The 24780-nt window shown below is 41.4% G+C and overlaps 8 protein-coding genes across 8 annotated transcripts; 5 read left to right on the plus strand and 3 right to left on the minus strand.

Moving 5' to 3' along the window:
* Window positions 1-2816: 2816 nt before the first annotated feature.
* Window positions 2817-3236, plus strand: ATC70_010164 (uncharacterized protein; the record flags this gene model as incomplete). Its single annotated transcript, XM_064829384.1, has 1 exon — window positions 2817-3236. The coding sequence occupies one exon, from the start codon at window positions 2817-2819 to the stop codon at window positions 3234-3236; it is 420 nt and encodes a 139-aa protein (XP_064686586.1).
* A 649-nt stretch (window positions 3237-3885) lies between these two features.
* On the minus strand, window positions 3886-5893 carry gel4 (1 3-beta-glucanosyltransferase gel4; the record flags this gene model as incomplete). The annotated part of the gene is made up of 2 exons (XM_064829385.1): window positions 3886-5652; window positions 5717-5893. The coding sequence occupies 2 exons, from the start codon at window positions 5891-5893 to the stop codon at window positions 3886-3888; spliced, it is 1944 nt and encodes a 647-aa protein (XP_064686587.1).
* A 594-nt stretch (window positions 5894-6487) lies between these two features.
* On the plus strand, window positions 6488-7690 carry PRO1_2 (Glutamate 5-kinase; the record flags this gene model as incomplete). The annotated part of the gene is made up of 4 exons (XM_064829386.1): window positions 6488-6518; window positions 6604-7272; window positions 7325-7572; window positions 7634-7690. 4 exons carry the CDS (start codon window positions 6488-6490, stop codon window positions 7688-7690), a joined length of 1005 nt encoding a protein of 334 aa, XP_064686588.1.
* Window positions 7691-9145: 1455 nt separating this feature from the next.
* On the plus strand, window positions 9146-9724 carry ATP2_3 (atp2, beta subunit of the F1 sector of mitochondrial F1F0 ATP synthase; the record flags this gene model as incomplete). Its single annotated transcript, XM_064829387.1, has 1 exon — window positions 9146-9724. One exon carries the CDS (start codon window positions 9146-9148, stop codon window positions 9722-9724), a length of 579 nt encoding a protein of 192 aa, XP_064686589.1.
* A 736-nt stretch (window positions 9725-10460) lies between these two features.
* ATC70_010168 (uncharacterized protein) lies at window positions 10461-11303 on the minus strand (the record flags this gene model as incomplete). The annotated part of the gene is made up of 1 exon (XM_064829388.1): window positions 10461-11303. The coding sequence occupies one exon, from the start codon at window positions 11301-11303 to the stop codon at window positions 10461-10463; it is 843 nt and encodes a 280-aa protein (XP_064686590.1).
* A 376-nt stretch (window positions 11304-11679) lies between these two features.
* Window positions 11680-18030, minus strand: ATC70_010169 (uncharacterized protein; the record flags this gene model as incomplete). Its single annotated transcript, XM_064829389.1, has 7 exons — window positions 11680-11698; window positions 11763-12640; window positions 12701-16607; window positions 16674-16939; window positions 16991-17188; window positions 17246-17704; window positions 17761-18030. 7 exons carry the CDS (start codon window positions 18028-18030, stop codon window positions 11680-11682), a joined length of 5997 nt encoding a protein of 1998 aa, XP_064686591.1.
* Window positions 18031-20986: 2956 nt separating this feature from the next.
* Window positions 20987-22089, plus strand: ATC70_010170 (uncharacterized protein; the record flags this gene model as incomplete). The annotated part of the gene is made up of 6 exons (XM_064829390.1): window positions 20987-21103; window positions 21181-21440; window positions 21506-21526; window positions 21583-21653; window positions 21709-21841; window positions 21927-22089. The coding sequence occupies 6 exons, from the start codon at window positions 20987-20989 to the stop codon at window positions 22087-22089; spliced, it is 765 nt and encodes a 254-aa protein (XP_064686592.1).
* A 603-nt stretch (window positions 22090-22692) lies between these two features.
* On the plus strand, window positions 22693-24657 carry GLO1_1 (Lactoylglutathione lyase; the record flags this gene model as incomplete). The annotated part of the gene is made up of 4 exons (XM_064829391.1): window positions 22693-22789; window positions 22852-23822; window positions 23882-24006; window positions 24084-24657. The coding sequence occupies 4 exons, from the start codon at window positions 22693-22695 to the stop codon at window positions 24655-24657; spliced, it is 1767 nt and encodes a 588-aa protein (XP_064686593.1).
* Window positions 24658-24780: the final 123 nt, after the last annotated feature.

Raw genomic sequence — 24780 nt, forward strand, 5'->3', positions numbered from 1 at the left:
ACAACAATTGAAAACGTTTTTTTTACCATGATATGCAAGCGTGTTTGATTTGCTTGTCAAAGGTGCGCCATGTTTTCTAAACTGCCTGCCAGTCGTACTTCTAATGGGCGAGAGGAATACAGGATGTTGGAGCAAATGATGTAACTGCGAGGAGTGGGGTTAGAGACAGGCTTTGCTTGAATGCTGATTGTTGTTATCAAGAGCAACAAAGAGCATAGGGTTCGCATGACACTTTTGTTTGAGTCAATCAAACCGTGAGATGGCGCACACACTGACAACATGTCCCTGATGAATACAGGTATTGAATGCAGACGGCTCATTGACTCCAATGCTGTAACCTAATGAATCCTATTACTATCCTCTGCATTCTTGTATAATACAATACCCCGCCTCTCCACGAAACTAGTGCCTAAAGCAGTTATTTGCTTATACATTACACACATGTTTATTTGCCATCTTATTTTTAACGATTCCAGAAAGTTGTTATTGATTTACATGTGTACAACGTGTAATGTATATTAAGGTTGGATTCCGAACGTATCATTCTCTGCATTATATAGACGCTAGGCTGCTCCATTTGATATAGAACTATGCGCTCATTCTCGATAGCACAGTAAGCCTGCATTTCAGGTGCTTGATATAAAATACATCTGCTAAATAGCAGAACAAAGGGCGCCAGCATTCGAATCGAATTGAGAATCACAATAATAATAATAATAATAACAAAAATAAACACAGTGAGTTACACGGATTCTCAATCAACACTCTTCCATCGCTCTCCTCCTCATCCTATTTGAAATTTTAGTGAATAGCCCGATAAGTAATGGTTTTGGTATTGGGTCGAGAGTACTGCAATATGCACCTCCAGACATCATATAGCATAGTAAAAAACGACAAGGACGAGGAAGAGAGATCAGCTAGCCACGACAACATATCACTGCACTATTTGCACATATAGAACTCTTTCCATGTGTAATAAATACTCCTCTAGCCAAAACAGAGGCTTTTCTTTACTTTACCAACAATCCATTTTGTTTACTATCATGACCAAAAGTTTGAAAAACGTTTGTTGAAAGTATTTGTTATTTATACATAGTAGATGTGTACTCCTCTCTTTTCTCGGATCTAACATTTCCTGAGCCAATTTGTGTATCCCATCTTGAGATTCATGATGTTCCTGTTTTGCCTATTGATATTTGAGCGAGTTTCATCGCACGAGATACAAGGTTCCTTCTTTTGATTTGTAGCATTTTCCCATGGAAAATTAGAAAGACACTAAATGTACATTTGATACACTCTTATGCTTGCAGTTTATATATATACATATACAGTAAAACCCTTACTTCAAACGTCAAAAGAGTAGCTATCCTGTAGAATAAGGGTAATCATAAACAACCAAGAAAATCACACGCACCAATTCAAAACAATCCGTATTACAAAGGATTCTTACTCGTTGAAGGCGGCCCTCAAACGATACGATGCACACTCAATACTAAACAAAGTGCTCAAAAGCCTCTGCCATTTTCTATTCTCTAAAAAAAAAAAAAAACGATTGACTTTGCAGTAAAAGGGGTTCTGTTAGACTCAAGCAAAGATGGCTGATGATGAGTATACTAACAAGGCGTTAAATGTGGATTTGTGCAACAAACCTTCGAGTTTTATACGGCTAATTGAATTTGCCTGACTACAGACACCGTTTTCTTGTGAAGACGCATCCATATATACTAATCAACTCAACTGGATGGATTATGGATAAATAATTTAGAGGTTTCAGTGCCGCGGTATAGCAAATCATGAATAAAGGATCAATAGGCACTATTTGCAATATGCATAACAGAATGAACTCAAAGCATGTCAAGTTTTAATACAGGTGCAATTATTTTTTCATGTAAAATCTCTTTACTGCCTTGCAGAGATGTCATAGAGATGAATTCTCCCAGGATCACCATGCGTTATGAGCATGATTGAATGCAAATTTACACATTGTGGAGACCCTTACATTAGTGCAACACTCGGTTATTCAACAAGCAAGTCTTCTTCTGTTTGAAGCCTGTATGTCTTTTTCTCGACAGTCGAGATAGAAAGCATAGAAACAAGATCACGTATTTATAAACATCTCTGTAGGTGCCCAACTGTCCAAATAGTCAAAAACTGTTGAATAGATTACTTGATTTTTTTACACATTTTTAGAATTACACTTTACAACAATAAGTACAATTTACCAGTGTTCATGCGCTTTCAGCTATTATTAAATGAGCTCCGTTCCGTCCATGAATGTGAAATTCATCTAGAGTGATTCCGCCTTGATATTTCCAATCATATCATGCTTGTCTCGGTGTATTTTCGCCTTGGCATGATATTCATGTAATCGTTTTAATCTTTTCACAGTAATCTATGGAGAGAATAGTCTAAAGGCCTTTGTAACGGCCCTGCTGTAATAGATTTAGAGGAAACACACGGCTGTGAAGAGAAAAAATGGTATAAAATATTCCGCTCTTCTCGGGTGGTTATGAAATATTTTATAGAAATTCAGGACATATAGAAACATGATCTGATTATACCTGCATAACAAATGAAATGCAGTTTGATTGAATGCAGTTGCATGCATCTTTTAATACCAGAAGAGCTGTATAACATCAAATGAATCGTTAATTGGCCAAGTGTCAATCCTATTATTCATCCACTGTATCTAAAAGTATAATCTCGCATCGAGATACATGCTGCCATTCAAATCAACATGAGGTTCGCTAGTATATAAAGAGAGATCTTCTGGTTCTGGACCTCTTTTTCTAGCTTCTTTCTTGTAAACACACATCATGACAATTGCTTGCTCAAATAATGAACCGGCTACTTTGTCAAATCACATCAAACAACCCACCAACAATACAGCCGTGTGGACCATCACGAACCAAAACAACCAGTACAATGAGGAATCAGAAGATGAGGCTTCATCGTTAGATGACAGTGACAGCAATGAGCATGCCTACTTGCATTGTCCTCAATACGACGATTATGACGATAGCTATAGTGATGTGGAAGAACCAGTAGTCTGTGCATGCGGAAAAGCGCTGTTGGCGGGTTGGGATTGTAGCCAATGTAGAAGCAATTGCTCTACTTGTCATCGTGCTCTTGGGCCAGACGAAACATGTAATCGTTGCGTTTCTGTGAAACGTAATACCACCATTGCCAATGAGATTGCTCTCCACTCTTGTAAACATTACCATCACAACTTGTAATTAATGCTAAATAGATGATGCTGGATGCGTTGTCTTTGATAGGCAATGTTATATTATATCTGTACTATACACTTAATAAATAACCTACACTGTATCTGACATGTTTATGATTGTCGTGCCAACATGCTATCCATATTCGCTCTGAAGAGTAGATTATGTGATTGCTAAGACAAGTATCTAAATGATTATGATAGTTGATATCCTCATCCATGCTGCAGATCAAGTTGAACATTGCTTAATAGACAATAAAAGTTAAATCACATAGTAGTTTGACCTCTTTTCTACTAGATGTCATTCAAGATCTGTAAATAGAAAGTGCTTGATTCAAGCCACAAAGCATCACTGCATTTGGTTTGACATGTAAAGATCAAAAGTCAATCATGTATGGTATATCCAGGTTGAGATACTCTCAAATATAAAAATTGAAAAGACATTTGATAGACAGAAGCAATTGAGATATGAAGATTAAAAATTTATTATTGACAAATAAGAAATTCGACTACATAAAAGATAGTATTTGAAAAAACCGAAAGGGGGAGTATATTACAAAATGCTAGAAGATTTCAGTTTTTTTAAATGATAAAGTTTTGATGCCTAATTCTTGTTTTTTTTATGATAATATATATGCAAAGATGATTCAAGATTGAATTTAATCAACCTCTTCAACAGTAGGTCCAGAGTCGCCACCAGGAGCTGCGCCACCAGGAGCACCACCAGGGAATCCGCCAGGAGCACCGCCAGGAGCACCACCACCGTTAGCTTGGTAGAACTTCATCATGATGGGGTTGACGATTTCCTCGAGTTCCTTTTGACGAGACTCGTATTCTTCCTTGGAAGCTTCTTGTGAGTCATCCAACCACTTGATACATTCATCAGAAGCGTTCTTGATCTTCTCCTTGTCTTCCTCAGGTAACTTGCCACCAACATTTTCATCTTGAAGAGTGTTACGGAGGTTGTAAGCATAGGATTCGAGACCATTCTTGGCTTGGATACGAGCAGCAGCAGCTTCATCTTCAGCCTTGTACTTTTCAGCATCGTTGACCATACGCTCGATATCTTCCTTGGAGAGACGACCCTTATCGTTGGTAATAGTGATCTTGTTGGATTTACCAGTGGTCTTGTCAAGAGCAGAGACATTCAAAATACCGTTGGCATCAACATCAAAGGTAACTTCGATTTGAGGAACACCACGAGGAGCAGGAGGAATACCAGAGAGCTCAAACTTACCGAGAATGTTGTTATCCTTGGTACGAGCACGTTCACCTTCAAAAACTTGAATGAGGACACCAGGTTGGTTATCGGCATAGGTAGAGAAGATTTCAGACTTCTTGGTAGGAACAGTAGTGTTACGCTTGATAAGAGGAGTCATGACACCACCAGCAGTTTCGATACCGAGGGAGAGAGGAGCAACATCCAAAAGCAAGAGAGAATCAGTCTTTTCAGATGTATTACCAGTCAAGATGGCAGCTTGGACAGCGGCACCATAGGCAACAGCTTCATCAGGGTTGATAGACTTGCTAGGTTCCTTGCCATTGAAGAAGTCAGAGACCATCTTTTGAACCTTGGGAATACGAGTGGAACCACCAACGAGGACGATATCGTGAACAGAGCCCTTATCAATCTTGGCATCACGGAGGACCTTCTCCACAGGCTCCATGGTCTTACGGAAGAGATCTTGGTTCAATTCTTCGAAACGAGCACGAGTCAAAGAGGTGTAGAAATCAACACCCTCAAAGAGAGAATCAATTTCAATGGTGGTTTGAGCGGCAGAAGACAAGGTACGCTTGGCACGTTCACAAGCAGTACGGAGACGACGGACAGCACGAGCATTACCAGAGATATCCTTCTTGAACTTACGCTTGAATTCTTGCATAAAGTGATCGACAAGACGGTTATCGAAATCCTCACCACCCAAGTGAGTATCACCAGCAGTAGCCTTGACTTCAAAGATACCATCTTCAATGGTCAAGAGAGACACATCAAAAGTACCACCACCCAAATCAAAGATCAAGACATTGGTTTCGCCCTTGGCTTGCTTATCCAAACCATAAGCAATGGCAGCAGCAGTAGGTTCGTTGATGATACGCAGGACATTCAAGCCAGAAATGGCACCAGCATCCTTGGTAGCTTGACGTTGAGAGTCGTTAAAGTAAGCAGGGACGGTGATGACAGCAGAATCAACGGTGCCACCCAAATAGGCTTCAGAGGTTTCCTTCATCTTGACCAGGATCATGGAGGAAATCTCTTCGGGTGTGAAGACCTTGGTCTCACCCTTAAATTCAACTTGGATTTGAGGCTTGTCATCCTTGTTGATGACCTTGAAAGGCCAGTGTTTCATATCAGACTGAATCTCGTCTTCGTGGAAACGACGACCGATCATACGTTTGGCGTCAAAGACAGTGTTATGAGGGTTCATCTATAAGAAAAACGCGATTAATATCATAATAGACACACATGCGCTACTCAATTCAAATACTTACAGCTACTTGATTCTTTGCAGCATCACCGATAAGACGTTCGGTATCGGTAAAAGCGACAAAGGAGGGAGTAGTACGGTTACCTTGATCGTTTGCAATGATTTCAACACGATCGTTTTGCCAGACACCAACACAGGAGTAAGTAGTACCCAAATCAATACCAACAGCGTTCTTAGACATGTTTGATTATAAAATATTAATGAATATTTAATGAAGAAACAAAAGGCAAGTGATGAAAAATTTACGCCTTTTTATATCTAAAATCATAGACTAAAATTGCATGAAATTTCTAGAGAATTCCCTGTGATCAGATTGGCTGTGATTATTCCGAATTACCCAAGAAGTTGAGTTTCATGGGTTTATGACATCCATTTGTGTTGCGATTTGCAGTGGAAGAGATTGCTAGAAGGTTATGATGGAAATTTGTGGCATCATATCCAATGTGATTACGTGTCAAGTCTATTTATCTTGACCATCTGGTTCCTTCTACAACATTCTCCTCGCCTGTGATTGCGCCCCACTTCTCTCTACGCTTTTATCGTCTAGAGAAGCCATATCACCACATTGTGTGTGTGTGTGTGTGTGTGTGTGTGTGTACACTGAATCGACTCTCATAGCATCATTGTCAGCATCATACCCATCATCCCAGAGTGACGTCTCCATAATCCAATATAGCATGATTTGGATATTTTTTTATTTTTTGTTTCTTCTGCATTGAAACCAACATCAATCGACCTAAAGCCCTGCTATCAAATCCTATATATACAGCAATAGATGGACAGTGCAGAAGAAGGAAACGTATATGGTATGTAAAAGCGCCATGATGAAATAATACTGTTTCCTCCACCTCCTCCTCACACAATGCACAACAACTAAACCTTGTGTATTAGATACCAACCTGGATGATTCGCTCTCGTCGTCTGGAAGCTCCTTGCAAAGTTGGATTAGTTGGTTTTGTTCTCTCTCTGGTCACGAATACTACGTCGAAGTGCCTGAGGACTTTATAGATGATGACTTTAATCTGACTGGATTGTCTAGTGTGGTACCTTATTATACGCAAGCATTAGAGACGATTTTAGACATGGAATGCGATGAGTTTTTTGACGAGGAAGAAGAAGAAGAAGAAGAAGAAGAAGAAGAAGAGGAGGAGGAGGACGAGGACGAGAAAGACAATCAGCGAGGAGACGAGTACGATCTCATACAAATAGAAAACTACTACAACAACAGCAATACCAGAAACGACGATGATTTTTGGAAGGAAGATGACAAGACACACAAGCGGCTGAAAGCGCAGGACCCGCGTATTGTTGAACCTTATGCCTTCATGCTGTATGGATTGATACACCAACGCTATCTGTTAACCAGGAATGGTTTGAGTTTGATGGCGGAACGTTACTCAAATAGTCAGTTTGGGACATGTCCTCGATATTATTGCAATAATTCTCCTGTATTGCCCATGGGCAAATATGATGAAACAGGACGGGAGAGCGTCCATTTGTACTGTCCAAGGTGTCTTGACATATATATGCCACCTGGATCCATTCATCGTTGTGTAGATGGTAACTATGGTAGTATAGGGTTTGGGGTCTAGATAGCTGACAGTGTGTGTAGGGGCTCATTTTGGATCTTCATATTGCCAACTCTTGTTTCTCACCTATCCAGAGCTTGTTCCAAGCCCAAATTCACACATTTATCAACCGCGTATATTTGGTTTCAGAGTCAATCTTGCATCTATAGCAGGGCCACGAAACCAATGGCTAAGAATGAGACCCTTGGAATACATTGACGACAATGAAGACGAAGAGGATGATGAAGAAGATGATGCAGGAGAGGAAGACGCTGTGCAAGTAGATGATGAAGTATGTACATGATATGCATGTTGTGTATATTAGAGATATTAAATGGAGATTGTTCTTATAGAATCAGGTAGAAACATTGGTCTTTGGAACACAACGTTTGCAAATCCACAATTTTTGATATTTTAGATAGATACCTTTCAATAGCAAAGCATGCCATGCTTTCAATAGAAATAAAGATAATTTTGTACATAGACTCAGCCAGCATGTCAATTTGGATCTTTGTGTGATTTTGCTTGCCGCATGCTATTCGTTTGAGAGTTTGACCGATCATAATGATGATGAATGCTTGTTTCATTGCTCAATGTGCGGTCTTTGTTAAACTTTAATCTTATCAGTTTCAGTTGCCATGCTCTCAACTGCATGTTGTAATCAGAGTTCTATGCTCAGTGCCACTATGTAGTGCACGAGAGAACTAGAGTCAATGAGGCTCATGAAAGCACTGAATCACAGAGGACAAAGTTTATTGGCACTAATGATTCAAGAAAGTAGCCGAGACATCTAGCGAGATGAAGCCATCCTCAGTCGCAAAAAACATTCGTATACATACAATGCTAAATTGTCGCTAATGTTACCAGCACATACTTGTATTTTACGTTTATAGCTATAGTAATATCTCGTATACGGGCGGACGGCTTACCTGCATTCCCTCTTATTACTCAAATACGAGCGTTTACGCTTCGGAGGGCTCTCTATCTTTGCTTCGCTTCGGTGAGAATCAACTTGCGCAGGGGCAGACGCTACCGATTGCCCTGTCGTTATCGAAATACTGCTACTTTCATTTTGACCCTCCACTTACACATAAAAACCCTTCATATTATCTGTGGATCTGATTCTTATGTGATACTCTACATCCATATACACGTAGCTACTTCATATATGGGCAAGTATCATAGAGATATTATCCCTTTTTAGTCAATAGTGCGTCTAATACAGCAAAATCTGGGCGCATTTGAGCTGCGTTTTCTTGCGTTCAAGGCCGTTTTAGATGATCAGAATAGCACCAAACAGTTGCTCTCATCTGGCAGTTACTTGTTGACCCCTTTGCTCAACTTTTTTAGGACCTGAAAAACATGGCTAAAAATCGACTCAAAAGCATGAGGGATACCTCATGAAAAACATCAAAAATCAAACGATCGCATTTTTGACACCAAAAATGAAGACTTTTGCTATAGCATATATTAATTCAAAATGTCTCTACGGATCCAATGCAACCCCTGAAACTTTGTTTGTGGAACCTTTACATGTAAAATCTCTATATTTTGGCGAAAAACCTCATTTCATATTTTCTGAAATTGCTCTATAAGTTTATTTAGAACACATCTTTTAACTAGCACTATTCGATGCGCCTTAAAAAGTACTCCAAAAATGCATTAGGAAGTACGGGATGATCATCACAATTCATATAGTCAAATCTAGCAAAATAGGTCGAGTCGAGTCCAAAAAGTGTAAGAATGAACAAATCAAAACATAATGTACAGCGGAGTGTTAATATATTTTTGTCTGCTGGCAAAATCAGTGCCAGGCTTATAATGAAGGCAAATTTGGTGTCAGATTGCCTCGTAAAATCCACTCAATGACTGTCGCCGACGTCTTTGCCGTGCATACAACTGAGCAATTTCTCCATTGGAAACGTTCCTTCGACCCCACACTTGCCGTATGGCAGCGTGCACCTCGACAACTGATTCAGGGCATTGCAAAAGGCACATTCAAGTTGCAACCCTTCTTTCTCCCTCTGTGTGTTCCTTCTTCCGCTGTCTCTTTTTCACCATCCAGTCCTTCATTGCAACCATTTGTTGATCACCTCACAACTGACAACAACCTTGCAATGACTTCCACTGGCTGTAGATCCAAATCGTTTCAGCAGGCATGCTCTTCTGCTTCCGTCGTTCCTCAACGATTGGCTGCCATAGCATCTCCCCGATGGTCGTTTTTCTGGTCTTTGTCCCTGACCATGATCCAAAGAAATGTCGTATATCGATTCATCAACAATTGCATTCCCCATCAGTCCCTATTGAATCTGAGGTTCCCCACTGTTTACTTGTCCCCCTTGTGCTTTGTATGTTCCTCAGTTGAAGATTCCACTGACCACTTCCTTTTTGAATGCCCACCCAAGGCAGCGGTCTGGCAGGGTATTATCTCTGAGTTCCTCTAGCCCACGGTAACCATTGATGATATCCGCCATTCCCTCCTCACTCTCGACTTTTACAATATTCGATATAGTCAGCGGCCTCGTGCTTCCTCCCATCATATAGTCATCATTGCGATGTCTAACATTTGGAAGGCTCACTATCGTCTAATCTTCGATCAAGCTTCCTTCGCTCCTGCCGCTGTGCTGAATAGTATCCGACTCGACATCCAAAAGATGGTCGACGAAGATCTCATTCATGCCAGCCTATAACAGTCCCTCTTTTAAATTGTTCTCATACTTTGTCTAAACATATATAATATTATCACAGAAAATTGCGCCCGCCGCTTGATTATAGTCCTGCTACTATTGTCTACGCGGAGCAAGTAATAAAAACCTTTTAAAAATAATGAAGGCCAAATAATGCCCCTTATTATATCTCATACAAAAGGAGTTACGAGTTAAAAAAAAAAAAAAAAAAAAAAAGTACCGCAGCTTAACCTGGCTATGCTTCTACTTTAAACTTTTAAATTAAAGAGTTTCTAGATGCGGATCCTGCTGCAAGTGCGGATAGTAATCTCCAAATCTTAATTACCGTTTATGATCGATGCGGCATGTCATGCTATCATATCATTTCAGAATTAGAAATGAAAGGAGGCGAATGTGGCATAACGCATTATTTTTATTTAAAATTATACATCACATTTCTAACTTGTATGTATTGAATGCTACAAACTAATAATATGATACAGGCTATATGAAATTACAAGGATTCTGCTGCTGCCGTCTCCTTTTCTGCTATACTATTGCAAATACTTTTCTGTCGTTTCTCTTCCAAAAGTAGTCTTTGAATTATGATGTTCATATCATGGCCATGATAATACCGACAATAACCCATAGCCACGCTCCATTGCCATAGCAATTGTCGCCTCTTTTTCCGTTGATGATTACCATTGATCCTGCTGAGAATGGTGGAGATGAGCCGCTCTCGTCTGGATTTTCGGCGCTGCCGCTGCTGCTTGTGGGCTGCCGTTGCTGTATTGCGGAAAACAGCAGATCGTTGAGAGTAGACTTGCATTGCCTTGTAGTACTTGGAGTTGTAAGATGCTTCTTGTTCCTCTTCTAATATCTCCTCTTCTCCTTTGTCTTGAACTGATGACGCTGGAAATCTTGGTTCACTCATGTAGTAATCACTGGAAGAGACAATACCCACCAAAGTCGCTGAGGAATCAAAGGATGGAGACCAATTTTGCACATACTTTTCTTCATCGTAAGCAGCAGCAGCAGCAGCAGCAGTTGCTGCTGTTTGTAGAGGCGTTGGCACAGTAGAGCTTGTTTCTGTCAATGCATCAATATACGCGGTACGCTTTCTCCAAAATTTCTCTACTTTCTGTCTCTCCATACGCACTCGTTTAACCCTGCGTCGTCGAAATCTCCAGGAACAGTAGCGATACAGTAAAAAGCTTATGTAAAATGTGCCTAGACTGACCAAAAACCATGGTGCTATTCTGTTGTATACTCTTGAATTGGCTATCGAAAAAGGTGCATCTTCCATGATGCTGCTTGTGTTCCTTTCCTCATCTACCACACCAATCGTGTCAGACATTTTGCAATGAGATGTTGAAGAAAAGAAGAAGAAGAGTGATGGATGATAGAAGGAGCATTTTTATACTGACATCAGGGACCCTCCAACAGACTGCGTGATGTGTCATGTAATCTGGCATAATTTCTCATCTTAGTGGTTGGAACGGATATGCTATGGAAATAACGGGAAGATTGGCCGAAAATGACAAGACAAAAGCATATGACACGGTACAATAGACGGATGGTCAAAAATATAAAGGAGGTATAAGGTATTTATGTCTCTTTTTTTTTACAGAAATGATGAATATACACAACGAAGAGAGGAAGAGAAAGGGGAAACAGTAATAAAAATAAAAATCAATGCTATTCTGTGATATTATATGTACACTTTTTTTTGTTTAAATTTGATTGATTGATCTATTAACAAAAGGTTGGGTTAGTCATTGTATCACACTATATGCTTTAGACCAAGAAAACTTACCTAGATACACTTTCAAACAATCTTTCAATATCTGTGGCACAACGAGTGAATGAATGATTCCAGAAGCTGTAGCGAGGATTCTTGATCAACTCAATAAAGGTGATCAGCAAGCCCCAAGGATGAGGTCTGTTCACAATGAGACGCTCCAGCAGCACACGGGTGATCTGCTCGTTGACAATTTCCTTGTTGCTCTCTACAAACAAATAGAGGATAACACAGCTAAAATAGTGTGTATGACTATTGGGGTATCGAAGTTGATTGGCAATCGCACTCAGGAACAAATAGCGACCCTCTGAATCCAATTCATTCAACAAGCCCTGGAAAATCTCGATAGGAGGTCCTTGATTGATGGGAATGCCTTCATTGACACCCACCACACCCACGTAAAACACCAAGGCATTCATCATGGGTATATTGTACTTGGTCTTGTCGTCTGGCAGCATGAGACGAGAGGGTAATTTGGCTAGGAATTGATCGTCATTAGCGCCAGACTCTAAATAGGCATCAATCTCTTTTTTCAAATCATGGTGATCGCTCTTGAGGACGGAGGTGTAATCAGACAGGATGTTGGGAGATTGGTTGATTTCGGGTAGCAAGTCCACCTTGAGATTGGGTGTGAATGGATCAGGAAGTCGCATGCTACGAGGAAATGCACTGAGGATGAGGTTACGGAGCTGTATACAAGAGGAGGGAATCACATCACAGAGACTGTAGTGGTAATCGCAGAGGAATTCAGGGAAGTCATGCACCAACACAAGCAGCACTCTCAGCGTGCCACGATACAGCATACGTGTGGTGTCTTTGAGCTGTGTGTTGCGCAAGAAAGGGCCCAAGAACTTGAACAGGCAAATCAACAAGCGTTGGAACGTAGGCCATCCCTATAATAGCTCCAATAATGAATACCGAATTCTTCGCTCTCCAACAAAAAAAAAACATACCTTTTGGTTCTCTGCCAACAGTAATTTGGGCATGAACAAGCGATGGGAAATCAGCTGTAACCAAGCAAACGTGAATCCAGGGAATTGGGATGGCTGCAGTGTATGCAGTGTATTGCTCATGGCTGTCAAAATGGGGATATAGATGGCCTGCAATTGCTGTTCTGCTGCATGAAGATCACTAAACAGACTGGTGAATAGCCTCAAGAAGGGACGTTGATTGAACTGTTGACGACGCTGTTCATGATGTTGAGCAGCCACTAGCACAATAATGGACAGCACCTTGTCAAACAAGGAAACACGACTGGCATCTTGTGCCTCTGTAGCGGCAGTGGCAGGTGTGCCAATGGGCGTAGAGGGAGGCTGCTGTTGCTGTTGCTGCAGCTTTAATAGACTGATGACAAGCTTGGAGAATGCATCAATGGGTTGGTAAGCAAGACCGGCTGACTGGCCGGGCAGCTGCTTATATTTGATGGCATGTTCGATGCTGGTTTCGAGGCAAACTCGGTAAAACAGGGAGGAGACATCTTCCATTTTGAAAATGCCTTGTTGAGACAACTGGGCCACAAAGGCGTTCAGCACCTTGTCCGAAGTCGTAGGATGTTGGTAGATTCTGACCCATTCGGTAAACAGGATGCGCAAATGCTCGCGAAGGCCATGGTCTTCTTCTTGAAATGGTGGCTGTTGCTGGAAAGCCGCTTCATGTTGTTGCAATTGCTGTGTTATCAAGGGTGTAGGTGCTCCAGATGAATTAGAAGCAGATGAAGGTGGTGGCTGTACAGCAGCAGCAGCAGCAGCAGAGGCTCTTCTTCGCATATCATCCATCAATAGCAATACACTGTCAGGTACATTGCCTCTCAACCTACTGAGAGCTTCCAAGGATGCCATGAATTCTTGTCGATTGGCCAATGGCACATCTTCAAACAGGCAGGAGCGGATCAAGCGTGCTGTGAAATCAATAGCACTGACTCTGCCATTATCAATGAGATTCGCTAGTTCTTGGTCTTGCTCAGGTAAATTGATCAGGTTAGCCTTGATCAGAGCAACTGTAACAGGCACATTGTATTTGCGTTCATCGTCTGCATGCGTCAACCACGATGTCACAAGAGCACCTACATTAGGCGCGACATCGCATAAGCGTTCCAGCAAGGCCACATACATTTCACGACCCAATTGAGTCTCACTCTTGTAGAGCAATTGAACCACCTTTTGTGCAAAAGTGCGTGCGGCTTCGGCTTTATCGAAGCTTGACATGGCCAATAGTGGGATTTGACGGACCAATACAATAATATCATGGTGCATAGGTAAGGCGCTAAAACTAGGCGCATTGGTCATACTGACGAGTTTCTCCAGTTCGTTGATGTACTGAGCGAATCTCTCTAGGATTTGATGGGCACTTGCCTGTTGCTGCTGTTGTTGTTGGGGATTGCCAATATCAAAATTAGGAACTACATTGTTGGTATTGTTGCTGCCATAGCCATTCAGGGGTAGCATATCAGGGCGAGTGCGCAATAGACGTTGTTGTTGATCCAAGATAGGCTGTTGTTGCTCCATCATTTGTTTAGCAGATGCAGCAGCGATAGCAGCAGCGGATCGAGGAATGCGGGTAAAATCTTCATACACACGCAACTGGTTTACTTGAAGCCCATTGGGTTTAGGACGCAGAGGCTCAAGGAGCGTAGATGGGTATCGCGACATGGCCAAGACGTTCATATCAAAGTAAGGCTGGGCACTGCCTCGAGGTTGCTGCTCTCTATGTTTCCTACGACTGGCATACGCACTCATCAGCGCTTCATCCACCTCCATCACCACTTTCTCCATGGCCGTCTTTTCAATTACAGAGCACACCAGATCCAAATTATCAGCCACGGTCAACATGGCGGCTTGTTCAGCGACCACTTCAGTCAGACCATTGGCACTAAACAAGGCACGCATGTGATTCACCATACTAGTACGAAGAGGATCTTTGCAGGTCACCATGGCCAAGCTGCCAGCTAAACTCTGTGCCATCAAATGGGCTGCTTTTCTCATCTTGTTCTCGTCTGATTCCATGGCAAAATCCTTGGCAACCAGCTCTCGTGTCGATACAGAAGCGATGGCCACAGATCTCTCCACCACAGGACCAATGATTTCTCGAATGGCTTGCGTAACAGCTTGAAGTACCCAACGTTTGGAGTTGGGCTGCGTGTTGTACATGACAATTTGAGGATTGAAAGTCAAATAAGGACCCAGGTTGGGAATGTTGATGGGTGCACTATCATCGTCATTGTCAGCAGCGGATTGAGGAAGCAAGTTGGCAATGGGAGGGCGACTTGCAGGACCAAAGGGCGAATTCATGTCCATACCATTATCATCCGGTCTAGCCACCACAGCAGTGGTTGTAGGAGCAGCAGTGATGAATCTTCCTCTGGGCTGTCTTGTCTTGAGGACCACAGTAGGTTTGATGCTGCTCAATTCGACCGACAAGCTCTTGCACAGCACTTCAATTTCAAACTTGAGATTCAGCTTGAGATCCGCGTTATGATATAACTCCACCAACAACTTCAAGATGGCCATCACCCAGGGATTAGGAGGAACAAACACCGAGTTCTTGGTACCTTGCTCAAGCACTTTGCACACGAATGGAATCACAACAATCAATCGATTGGTATCATACCCCTCCAGCAACAGCTCTTTGAACGCAATGTATTTCTGAACGATGGGCTTGTTCTGAGCCAATGTCATACCACCCAGCCAGGAACCCAGGTTCTTGAGCAGGGTGCGTTCCGTAGACGAAGAAAGCGTGTTGTCTGAATTCAGCAAGATTTTGATGTTGGCAAATGTCTCGCGCAGGACATGTTGATAGAGCAAAGAACTGTTGACAGATTTCAGCAACAAAATGTACAAGTCGTGGTAATTGGGCTCGATACTAGCACGCTTGACTACCAAGTAGTTACTGAACCATTGATAGGCGGATTGCTGTAGGTTCTCTTTGAGATCAGAGGATTTAACAGCGAGATTGTTGAGTGCAACATTGTTAATAATGAACAGGATCTTGTCCTGCGTGGCTTCATTGGGCACTTGACAGTGGATATTTTCGTCAAACGACATGGGGGGCACATGGATAGCAGCGAAAATAACGGGCGCAGGTGTGGTGACAGCAGTGACAGAGTTGTTGGAGGAGGCAGCAAGTGTGAGCGCTTTTGAGGTGGAGGCAGATTCATTCAGTAAAGCAGAACCTTCATTATGCTGAAGATGCTGCTGCTGTTGTAATTGCTGCTGCTGCTGATGTTGTTGAATGCGTCCCATCTGCATGGATCCCTTTATCAAGTGAATCAAGTCTGGGTTGGCTTGCTGCAGTGTAGGAATCTGCAAGAGATGAGCGCAGTATTGTGGCCATTCAGGTAGACGAGATTGAAACTGAGCGAGTGCCTGAAGACCAAAATTGTACATTTTGGAGCCGGGTGCATTCCCCAGGGCATCTAAGACACATCTGAGAGCAATACCAAGGGGCGCATAAGACACTAGTTGGCTCTGGATCAATGAGCCAAATAAAATGCTGGTGATGGCTAGTTCCTTGTCAGGATACTTGGGAAAGAAATGGTACTCGTCAAACAAATTGTGGATCATGCACGCAAAAATATCCTGTTCACGGGCGTCGCTAGCAGTGCTAAATTGCGTCAATTTGTCAATCATGTCCTTGATGGAGATCTCGCCGCTGTAAATGCGTTCGTAGTAAGAGTTGGCTTCGTCCTCAATGTCCTGCTTGAATGTTACATCGCCTGTGGTTGCAGCTGCAGTGATGGATTCGGGTGACATGTGGTGGTGCTCGTTGCTGTTGACGGGTGGTGGTGATACGACTGATTTCTGCGCAATCTGAACGTACGTGTTGTGGATATCGCTAAGTAACCCCTTTTCTTGCATGGACAAACTAGTGCATTGAATGAGTCAGCGTTGCCATGACAACCCCTCCACTCCCACTAGACTATAAACTTACCTGTCTGAAATGGTCTTGATAAAGACATTCACAACATCCATAGAGAGAGGCACCGTCATTGGCGCAGAGCTGGATTCCTGTCGAGCCAGCTCAGCTCTCACCTTGTTGCTCAAAAATTTCAAGCAAGCTTGCGAAAATACAACGCCGTGCTCCTTGATTTTGTCTTGCAGCCATTTTTCCAGGTTGAGATATTCACGACGAGTAGCTAAGGCTGCTAAATCAATGGTGAACAAGAAGGGTTGAATGTCGAGGATAGTAGGAAGAATCTGCATTGCATGTGTTAGTATCATTGTGTATATTATTCTTCATAATTTTACCTTTAGCTCATGAACAAAAGCTAGAATACGAGTCAGTGATGTGGGTTCTTGGCTGTACAGATCGATGATGTTCTTCTTGAACAAGTCTGGCTTCACTTTCCAGAATTTAGTCATCACTAAAACACTGCTGGTGTTGCCTGCCAGGTAAAAGTTGATCAATTGATTCAACAGGTCTTGGTGAACGGCATTGGCAATGGGCTAGTTGGTAACAGTGGATGAGATACACACTCCAGTAGACACAAAAACACAACTTACGTCAATTTGAAGCAATCCCATAAACAACAATTCAGGCACCTTTTTGACCAAAATCTTCTCCAGCAGAGCTTTAGCGTCTTCAGCAACAGAGGAATCGGCAAGTTGAATGATGCGTTCAATAAGGTCGAGTGAGTTGAGTTGATCGGTCACTAATTGCGACACAATGGAGCGAATATGGACGCTGGATTGGGCAAAATCATCTAATGCAATGACGGTCTTGTTGGAACAACGAATACAGTTGACTAAATCGGTAGGTGCAATGGCGATTTGATACAAGGCGGTGAGTTGCCCCTTGACGTTATCCCATTTACCAAAGAAGACATTGGCAGGGAAACAATTGTTGTTGCTGGGACACGATTTCCATGCTCGCACTAATAGATCCAGTCCTTTCCCATCAAACAAGAAAAAATGAGGGTAATCGAGGCATTGATATACTCTGAGCCAATTCAATTCGGGTGCCTATACAGGGACAGTTAATATGGTCCTGTCTAGTCTCATGCCGAAAAACGCTTTACCTTGTCAGAGACGACATGGACAAAATTCTCCACGTTCCAAGTCGTCATCTCAGTCAAGACATTGTTACTATCTGCTGAAATGCCAACACCCGCCATATTACTATGTGTTCGAGCCATGCTACCCAATACCTCGGCCACATCTTTTTCTTCAATGGATGTTACATTATCAAGTAAATCTCGAACAGATTGCACTGTACTGCAGCATTCGTAACCAGCCTCCAATATCAGTTTGAGTAGTTTGCTTTCGGTGTCATTATTATACTCAGTCATAGTTAGCGTTTACTCTGTAAAACACGTTAGTTGCACATTCCATTTAATAGGTCATTATTTGTACCTATTTAACTAAGGTTGTTGATCTTTCAAATGGATTGATTTTCTTGATCGCTTCTCGCTCGTTATCCTTTTTTATATATACGATTAAGGATTCTTATATATATATATATATCTTGATGAAATATAAAAAAAAAAAGGTAAAAAGGCTATTGAAATTAAAAGGGGAGGGGGGTTGCTCGAGGAAACCTTTTCACATTTGAACTCTGGGCATACGGATAGAGTCACAAAGAAAGGGTCACCCACACCTTTGACCAGCGAAATTGAAGTCGAATGATGGCATTGTTGCCAATGAGATAAATTCAGTGGCACTAGCTCTTTCATAATCTGTTTGATTTGGGCATTGTCTTGTTCAATCATGTTAGAATTAAAGACACATTGAGTTTGGCGACATTTCAAGGCGGTTCCAACTCGACCTAATGTTGACAGCCTGCGTACCTCTGTTAAACTTAACCAGTCAGATTATACCCACCTTTCCACTCATGTGTATGGCACTCAATCTCTATCAGCCCGAGCTTTTCAAGCATTAAGAAAATACACCACAGCATTATGTTCGTACTTTCACATCACCAATTTCTTTTCATTATTAAAACAATAGACAAATGGGCTGCAATCAAATAATAGTGATATGATAGAATCACATACGGACAACAAACTAAATGAGCTTGCAAACATGAAAAGAAAAAAAATACAAAGAAAGGAATAATGTATATAATATAAATGTAAATGAATCAATGTCTGCGCTTTTGTCTTTTGTTGATCAAGCTCTGATTGCTGTCGTCAAGTCCTCACGATCAAAAAAATAGCTTGAAAAAATGGATTCATTGGCATCACAGATATGGAAGACCGTCGAGCTTCTGACCGAACTGAAGCGAAGGCAGAGAACCAACCTGCGCTGCTGCAGCTCGTGCCACTGGTTGCTGCTCTTGCGTATCTTATCAAAATACTGCTATTTTCATTTTGACCCTCCACTTACACATAAAAACCCTTCATATTATCTGTGGATCTGATTCTTATGTGATACTCTACATCCATATACACGTAGCTACTTCATATATGGGCAAGTATCATAGAGATATTATCCCTTTTTGGTCAATAGTGCGTCTAATACAGCAAAATCTGGGCGCATTTGAGCTGCGTTTTCTTGCGTTCAAGGCCGTTTTAGATGATCAGAATAGCACCAAACAGTTGCTCTCATCTGGCAGTTACTTGTTGACCCCTTTGCTCAACTTTTTGAGCCATAAAAAAAGGTCAAAAATCGACCAAAAAGCATGAGGTACCCCTCATGGTTTTCATTGAAAATCAAACGATCGCGTTTTTCACCTTGATAATGAAGACTTTTACTATAGTACATATTAAATCAAAATGTGTCCATCAACCTAACGTAACCCCTGAAATCATCTTTGTGGGACCTTGATATGTAAAATTTCGACTTCTTGGCCAGAAACCTCTTTTCATATTTTCATAAATTGCTCAATAGGTTTATTCAAAACATCAATCTTATTTGGTACCATTGGATGCGCCTCGAAAAGCACTCGAAGAATGTATTCGGAAGTATCATATGGTAAATACCATTTTTATAGTCAAATATCGCAAAATAGATTAAAGAAGTCGATAACAATTGAAATGTGGCCAATAATGAGCAGAATAAATAACTGAGTTTGAATGAGATTTGGCGGCGGCGGCGGGCTGCGGTGCTGCTGGCTAGCCCAAATGTCTTTCTGATGATGACAACGTTGATTGCGATGCTGATCAAATGTGGATCATGGAGTTAAAAGAACAATTGCTTGCTTTGCTCAACTGTAATAACCATTTCAATTTAGGCGTGCATATTCCCCCGCTTAAAAGCAGCATTTTCAACGCTGACTATCTCGTCAATTATGCCTTGCAATTCTCTAAAACTCTGGTATATATATATATATATATATTGCTATATCAAATTTCCTATCAATATCTAACACTAGATGTCTTGGGCTATTCGTAGGTCCTTTGGGAAAATCATCATGCTAATCATGATTCACAAATCGTTCGTTGGATAGATAGTAAGCCCTACTTGTATTATAGCTCATCATCATGCTGCAGACATTAGTGCAATAAAAACTATATAAATGAATCCTCTGAATGCATTCTCAATAAAAGTGTAATTTTTTGGCAGATTCAATTTTGCATTGTACTTTAACATAACATTTTTTCATCTGTATCACATTTGTTAATTATTCCAGCATATGACCATGCAATGGATAATATTTAAATGTTCAGGCACTTGGTTATACTGTATTACAAGAAGCTAGAGGTGCGATTCCTTTTGCAAACGCAACATTTGCAATTTTCTCGGTTATCGTGAGATGTTTGCAGCTTTTATACATTGTACGGTAGACGGTAATAATCTCTAAGGCTGTGCTTTTGAAATTTGAGCTAAGAATGCAATGATATATTTTTTTTTTTTGCTCTTTTAGGATTTGATAACCTATACCAGCCCGCTACACCATGATGATTGAAATGAGAGAATTGATTAAAGAATACAATGCATGACGCTTTTCTAGACAAATCATTGTATGTTCATAATCAAATGGAATCGTAAGTATAGGGAGATCCATTCCTAATAAAATCCACCACCGATATGTAGTGTGTGTGTGTGTGTATGTGTGTGTGTGTGTGTGTGTGTGATGATGATGATGATGATGATGATGATATTCTAGAAGCAGGTCCAAGTTGTAAAAAGCAGCGAATCTACGACCATTTTACAAAAGGAAGGATCTTTCCTGCTATCAGATTCTACATAATCAAGCTGATGGGACTCACAAAGTGTGTCTGCGATTGGCCTGCACCGTGTCACGCGCAATTCCAAAGCATCCAGAGGATAGACGAGTTTTTCCTTCTTGACAGTTTTGCTAGAATGCAATTTGGTCCTTGTATTCATTGCGGGAGAATTATTCTTTTAGCTAATGGTGCTCGAGCATGCGGCACATGTCATATCCTATCCACAGCCGAACGAGAGCAAGAGGAGAACGAGGTATTTCATTCATTTAGCATAGTATCATTGTTGTCTGTGGAAGATTTTTGGGGTGCATGCATTTAACCTATTAATAGCAGATGACAAACGATGAACACTATCAGCAACGGAACAGTGATAATCATAATGATAGATATGATCTAGAATCGAATGTTGTTCATTCAGATCGACGTGATAACCGTACAGCTGCCGCAACAACAACAACGACAACAACAACAACAATAGCAGCAGCAGCAGCAGCAGTGATAGATAACATGACAGATATACCCAATGTCATGGATCTTCAGACAACGATTGGTCGAGAAGATTTGCCTCAAATGTTGCAGCGATTCTTGAGGTAGCTTTTCTTTTACACATGTTTTACACCTCGCGTGATATACTCATTTAATCATGATGACACAGCTATTTTGATCCAAATGACAGGTAGACTGCTTGTTCGTACATGAGTTATGCAATATGGCATTTACTCTTAAAACTAGTCAACAAAAAGGAGCTTCAGATTCAGAGATAGCTGCATTAGATAGACGTATCTTGGGTGTAGATGATATAGGTATCTAAAAAGACAGGAAATCGATCAAGTGTATAAACTCAACCTACGAAATTAGAATGTGGGACAGAGTGCGCCATTTGTACAGAGTTATTTGAGAGGATGGAATTAGCTAAATTACCCTGCAATCACGAATATCACTCGGAATGCATCCTTCATTGGCTTCAGCTAAACTCATCTTGTCCTATGTGGTAAGTATATATATATATATATATATAAACGTGAAATGTGGCATGTTTATTATTGATTGATTTGATTATGCACCATGATACATAGCCGACAATCCATATCAAACCATGAGCAGCAGCAGCAGCAACAACAACAACAACCTATAGCACCGACACAAAACGAGCCTGATTTAATCATTATGCGAAGAGAAATGGCAGACAGAATGTATCTAGAAAATGCACCACTGCACTACATGGACGATGTAGATTGATCCAAATATACGTGTACCCTAAAAGGGGTATATTTTTCCCACCTTTTTGAAAGAATGCCCCGATTGTTCCCATATTACATAAATCACCTTATGGCAGCAGACAAGCTTGCCATGTAGTGTTGACCAGCTGTTACTTTTGTATGCACTATCAAATAAATCTAAAAATGCATACCCGATTCAAACAAGAGACAGTCTCTTATACTGTCTAAATCATCATTTACAGCATGCAGTCCACTGTAGAAAGGACATTTACCCCAGAGTTTCTTGGGGTTGGATAATATGGGAAACCCAAGCGAGGAGATTTATACAAAAATGTCAATGAATTATACCCTAATTTCTGTCAAAACTGTAAATAAAGGAATCAGGGTCGTACGGATTAATAATGGTGAATGTCCCTTTCTTCCCCACAAAATTTGCTTGGTGCTTGTCTCCCTTAAATCATGAATAAGCCAAATACAACGCCAGCTTGCTTATCTGATTCGTAGATGTTTAGAATGACAGAAAAAGATCCCCTCAGGATATAAAAAGAATTGGCTTTTTGACTTTTTGACCCTCTTTCTTTTACTAAGCATTACATTGCTTTTTTCAACATACAAACATAAAATGGCTCCTTCTTCCTACATTGCTGCTGCTGCAGACACAAACCAACAACATGCTCCTCAAAAATCGCTTAAATACATCTCTGGTTATGACAACGAAGGTAAGATGGCATCTTGACATACGCATGACGTGCATGAAGCTGATGAAAAATTCAATGTATAGGCACTGCTATTGAACAACAAAAGCGTAAAGCAATGGGCTTAACAGGTCTGTTACCCTCTGGTATTGAAACCATGGATATCCAAAGACGTCGTGCGTTACAGCAAGTCAGATCGAAATCCACCATGCTCGAAAAATACATCTTCTTGGCTCAATTGAGATCCTCCAACACTCGTCTGTTTTACAAGATTATCATGGACGATTTACAAGAGTTTGCTCCTGTTATCTATACCCCTACTGTCGGTACTGCCTGCGTCGAGTACTCCAACATTTACCCCTTTTTGGCTGGTCCCGGTGTCCCTGATGGTTTGTACATTGACTCTACCGACCTTAAGAACCTCAAAGAGACTATTGCCAACTACAAGCCTGTGCCCAACTTTTCCCCTGAAATTGCTGTTATTACTGACGGTTCTCGTATCCTGGGTTTGGGAGATTTAGGCAGCAACGGCATTGGTATTAGTATTGGTAAATTGCAATTGTACGTCGCTGGTGCTGGTATTGATCCTCGTCGCACATTGCCTATTGTCTTGGATTTGGGCACCAACAACGAGAAATTGCGCAACGATGATTTCTACCTCGGTCTCCGTAAGCCTCGCCCTGCCGAAGACGAGTTCTACGCCACTGTCGATACTGTACTCAGCACCATCCACGATGTGTATCCCAACTTGCTCATTCAATTTGAAGATTGGTCCAGTGAACATGCGTTTGGTCTGCTGGAAAAGTACCAAGAGAAGCTGGTGTGTTTCAATGACGATATCCAAGGCACTGGTGCAGTCATTTTATCTGGAGTCATTAATGCTATCCGCAAGGTACAAAAGGAGGATGGTGTGTTACCTAAAGATCATCGCATTGTCTTTTATGGTGCTGGTTCTGCTGCTATTGGTGTCGCACGTCAAATCCAAGAATACTTCCAGTCTGAGTTTGGCATGTCTGAAGAAGAAGCCAGACGTGTATTTTGGATTGTGGATTCCAAGGTATGTATACAATGAGAAACAGTAACTACTCTAGTATGGGATACTTATATAAAATGCAGGGTCTTGTAACTCTGAACCGTGGTGACAGATTGGCTCAACACAAAATCTATTTCGCCCGCGATGATAATCAAGATCAGCAATACAAGGAGTTGATTGACATTGTCAACTATGTTAAGCCCACTGCGTAAGTTGTAAAAAAAAAAAAAAAAAAAACTTGGCGTGAAACATGTAGGGGGTTCAGTTACTGATACATCCTTATAGCTTAATTGGTTTATCCTCAACACCTGGCGCATTCAACACACAAGTCCTCAATCGTCTTGCGTCTATCAACAAACAACCCATCGTATTCCCCTTATCGAATCCTGCTACACAGGCTGAATGCTCATTTGCAAAGGCCATGGAGGCTACAGAGAACCGAGTTATCTTTGCATCAGGCACAGCATTCCCCAGCTACACAGTTCAATCCACTGGCGAGGTGCGTATTCCTGGTCAAGGCAACAACATGTACATTTTCCCTGGATTGGGTTTCGCAGGTGTGCTGGCTAAGCCTACCATGATCTCTGACGGCATGATCTACAGCGCTTCCAAGGCACTGGCTGATTCGCTCACAAGCGAGGAACTACGTCAAGGCTGGCTGTATCCTTCTCTGATCCGTATTCGTCAAGTATCTGCCATTGTTGCCGCTGCTGTGATTGAGCAATCTATCAAGGAGGGTCTTTGTCAAAGAGAGCAAGAGCTCAAGCCATTGAGCCACAAGGAGCTCCTGGATTACGTTACAAGTGAAATGTGGACACCCACACAAGAAGGATACGGATCTCTGCCATCATCTATTTAGAATAAAAAAAAAATTTGTTTCATGTTAATTTCAAAGCAACTGACACAAAGTCTATCGCCCAGCTAATTGAAACGGATACTTTCGGCTGTATTTATTTGATGTGTTTCCAAATGCTTCTACCAT

The sequence above is a fragment of the Mucor velutinosus genome (genome assembly GCF_035048745.1).
Source record: "Mucor velutinosus strain NIH1002 chromosome Unknown tig00001563, whole genome shotgun sequence".
In the NCBI taxonomy this organism is placed as follows: domain Eukaryota; kingdom Fungi; phylum Mucoromycota; class Mucoromycetes; order Mucorales; family Mucoraceae; genus Mucor; species Mucor velutinosus.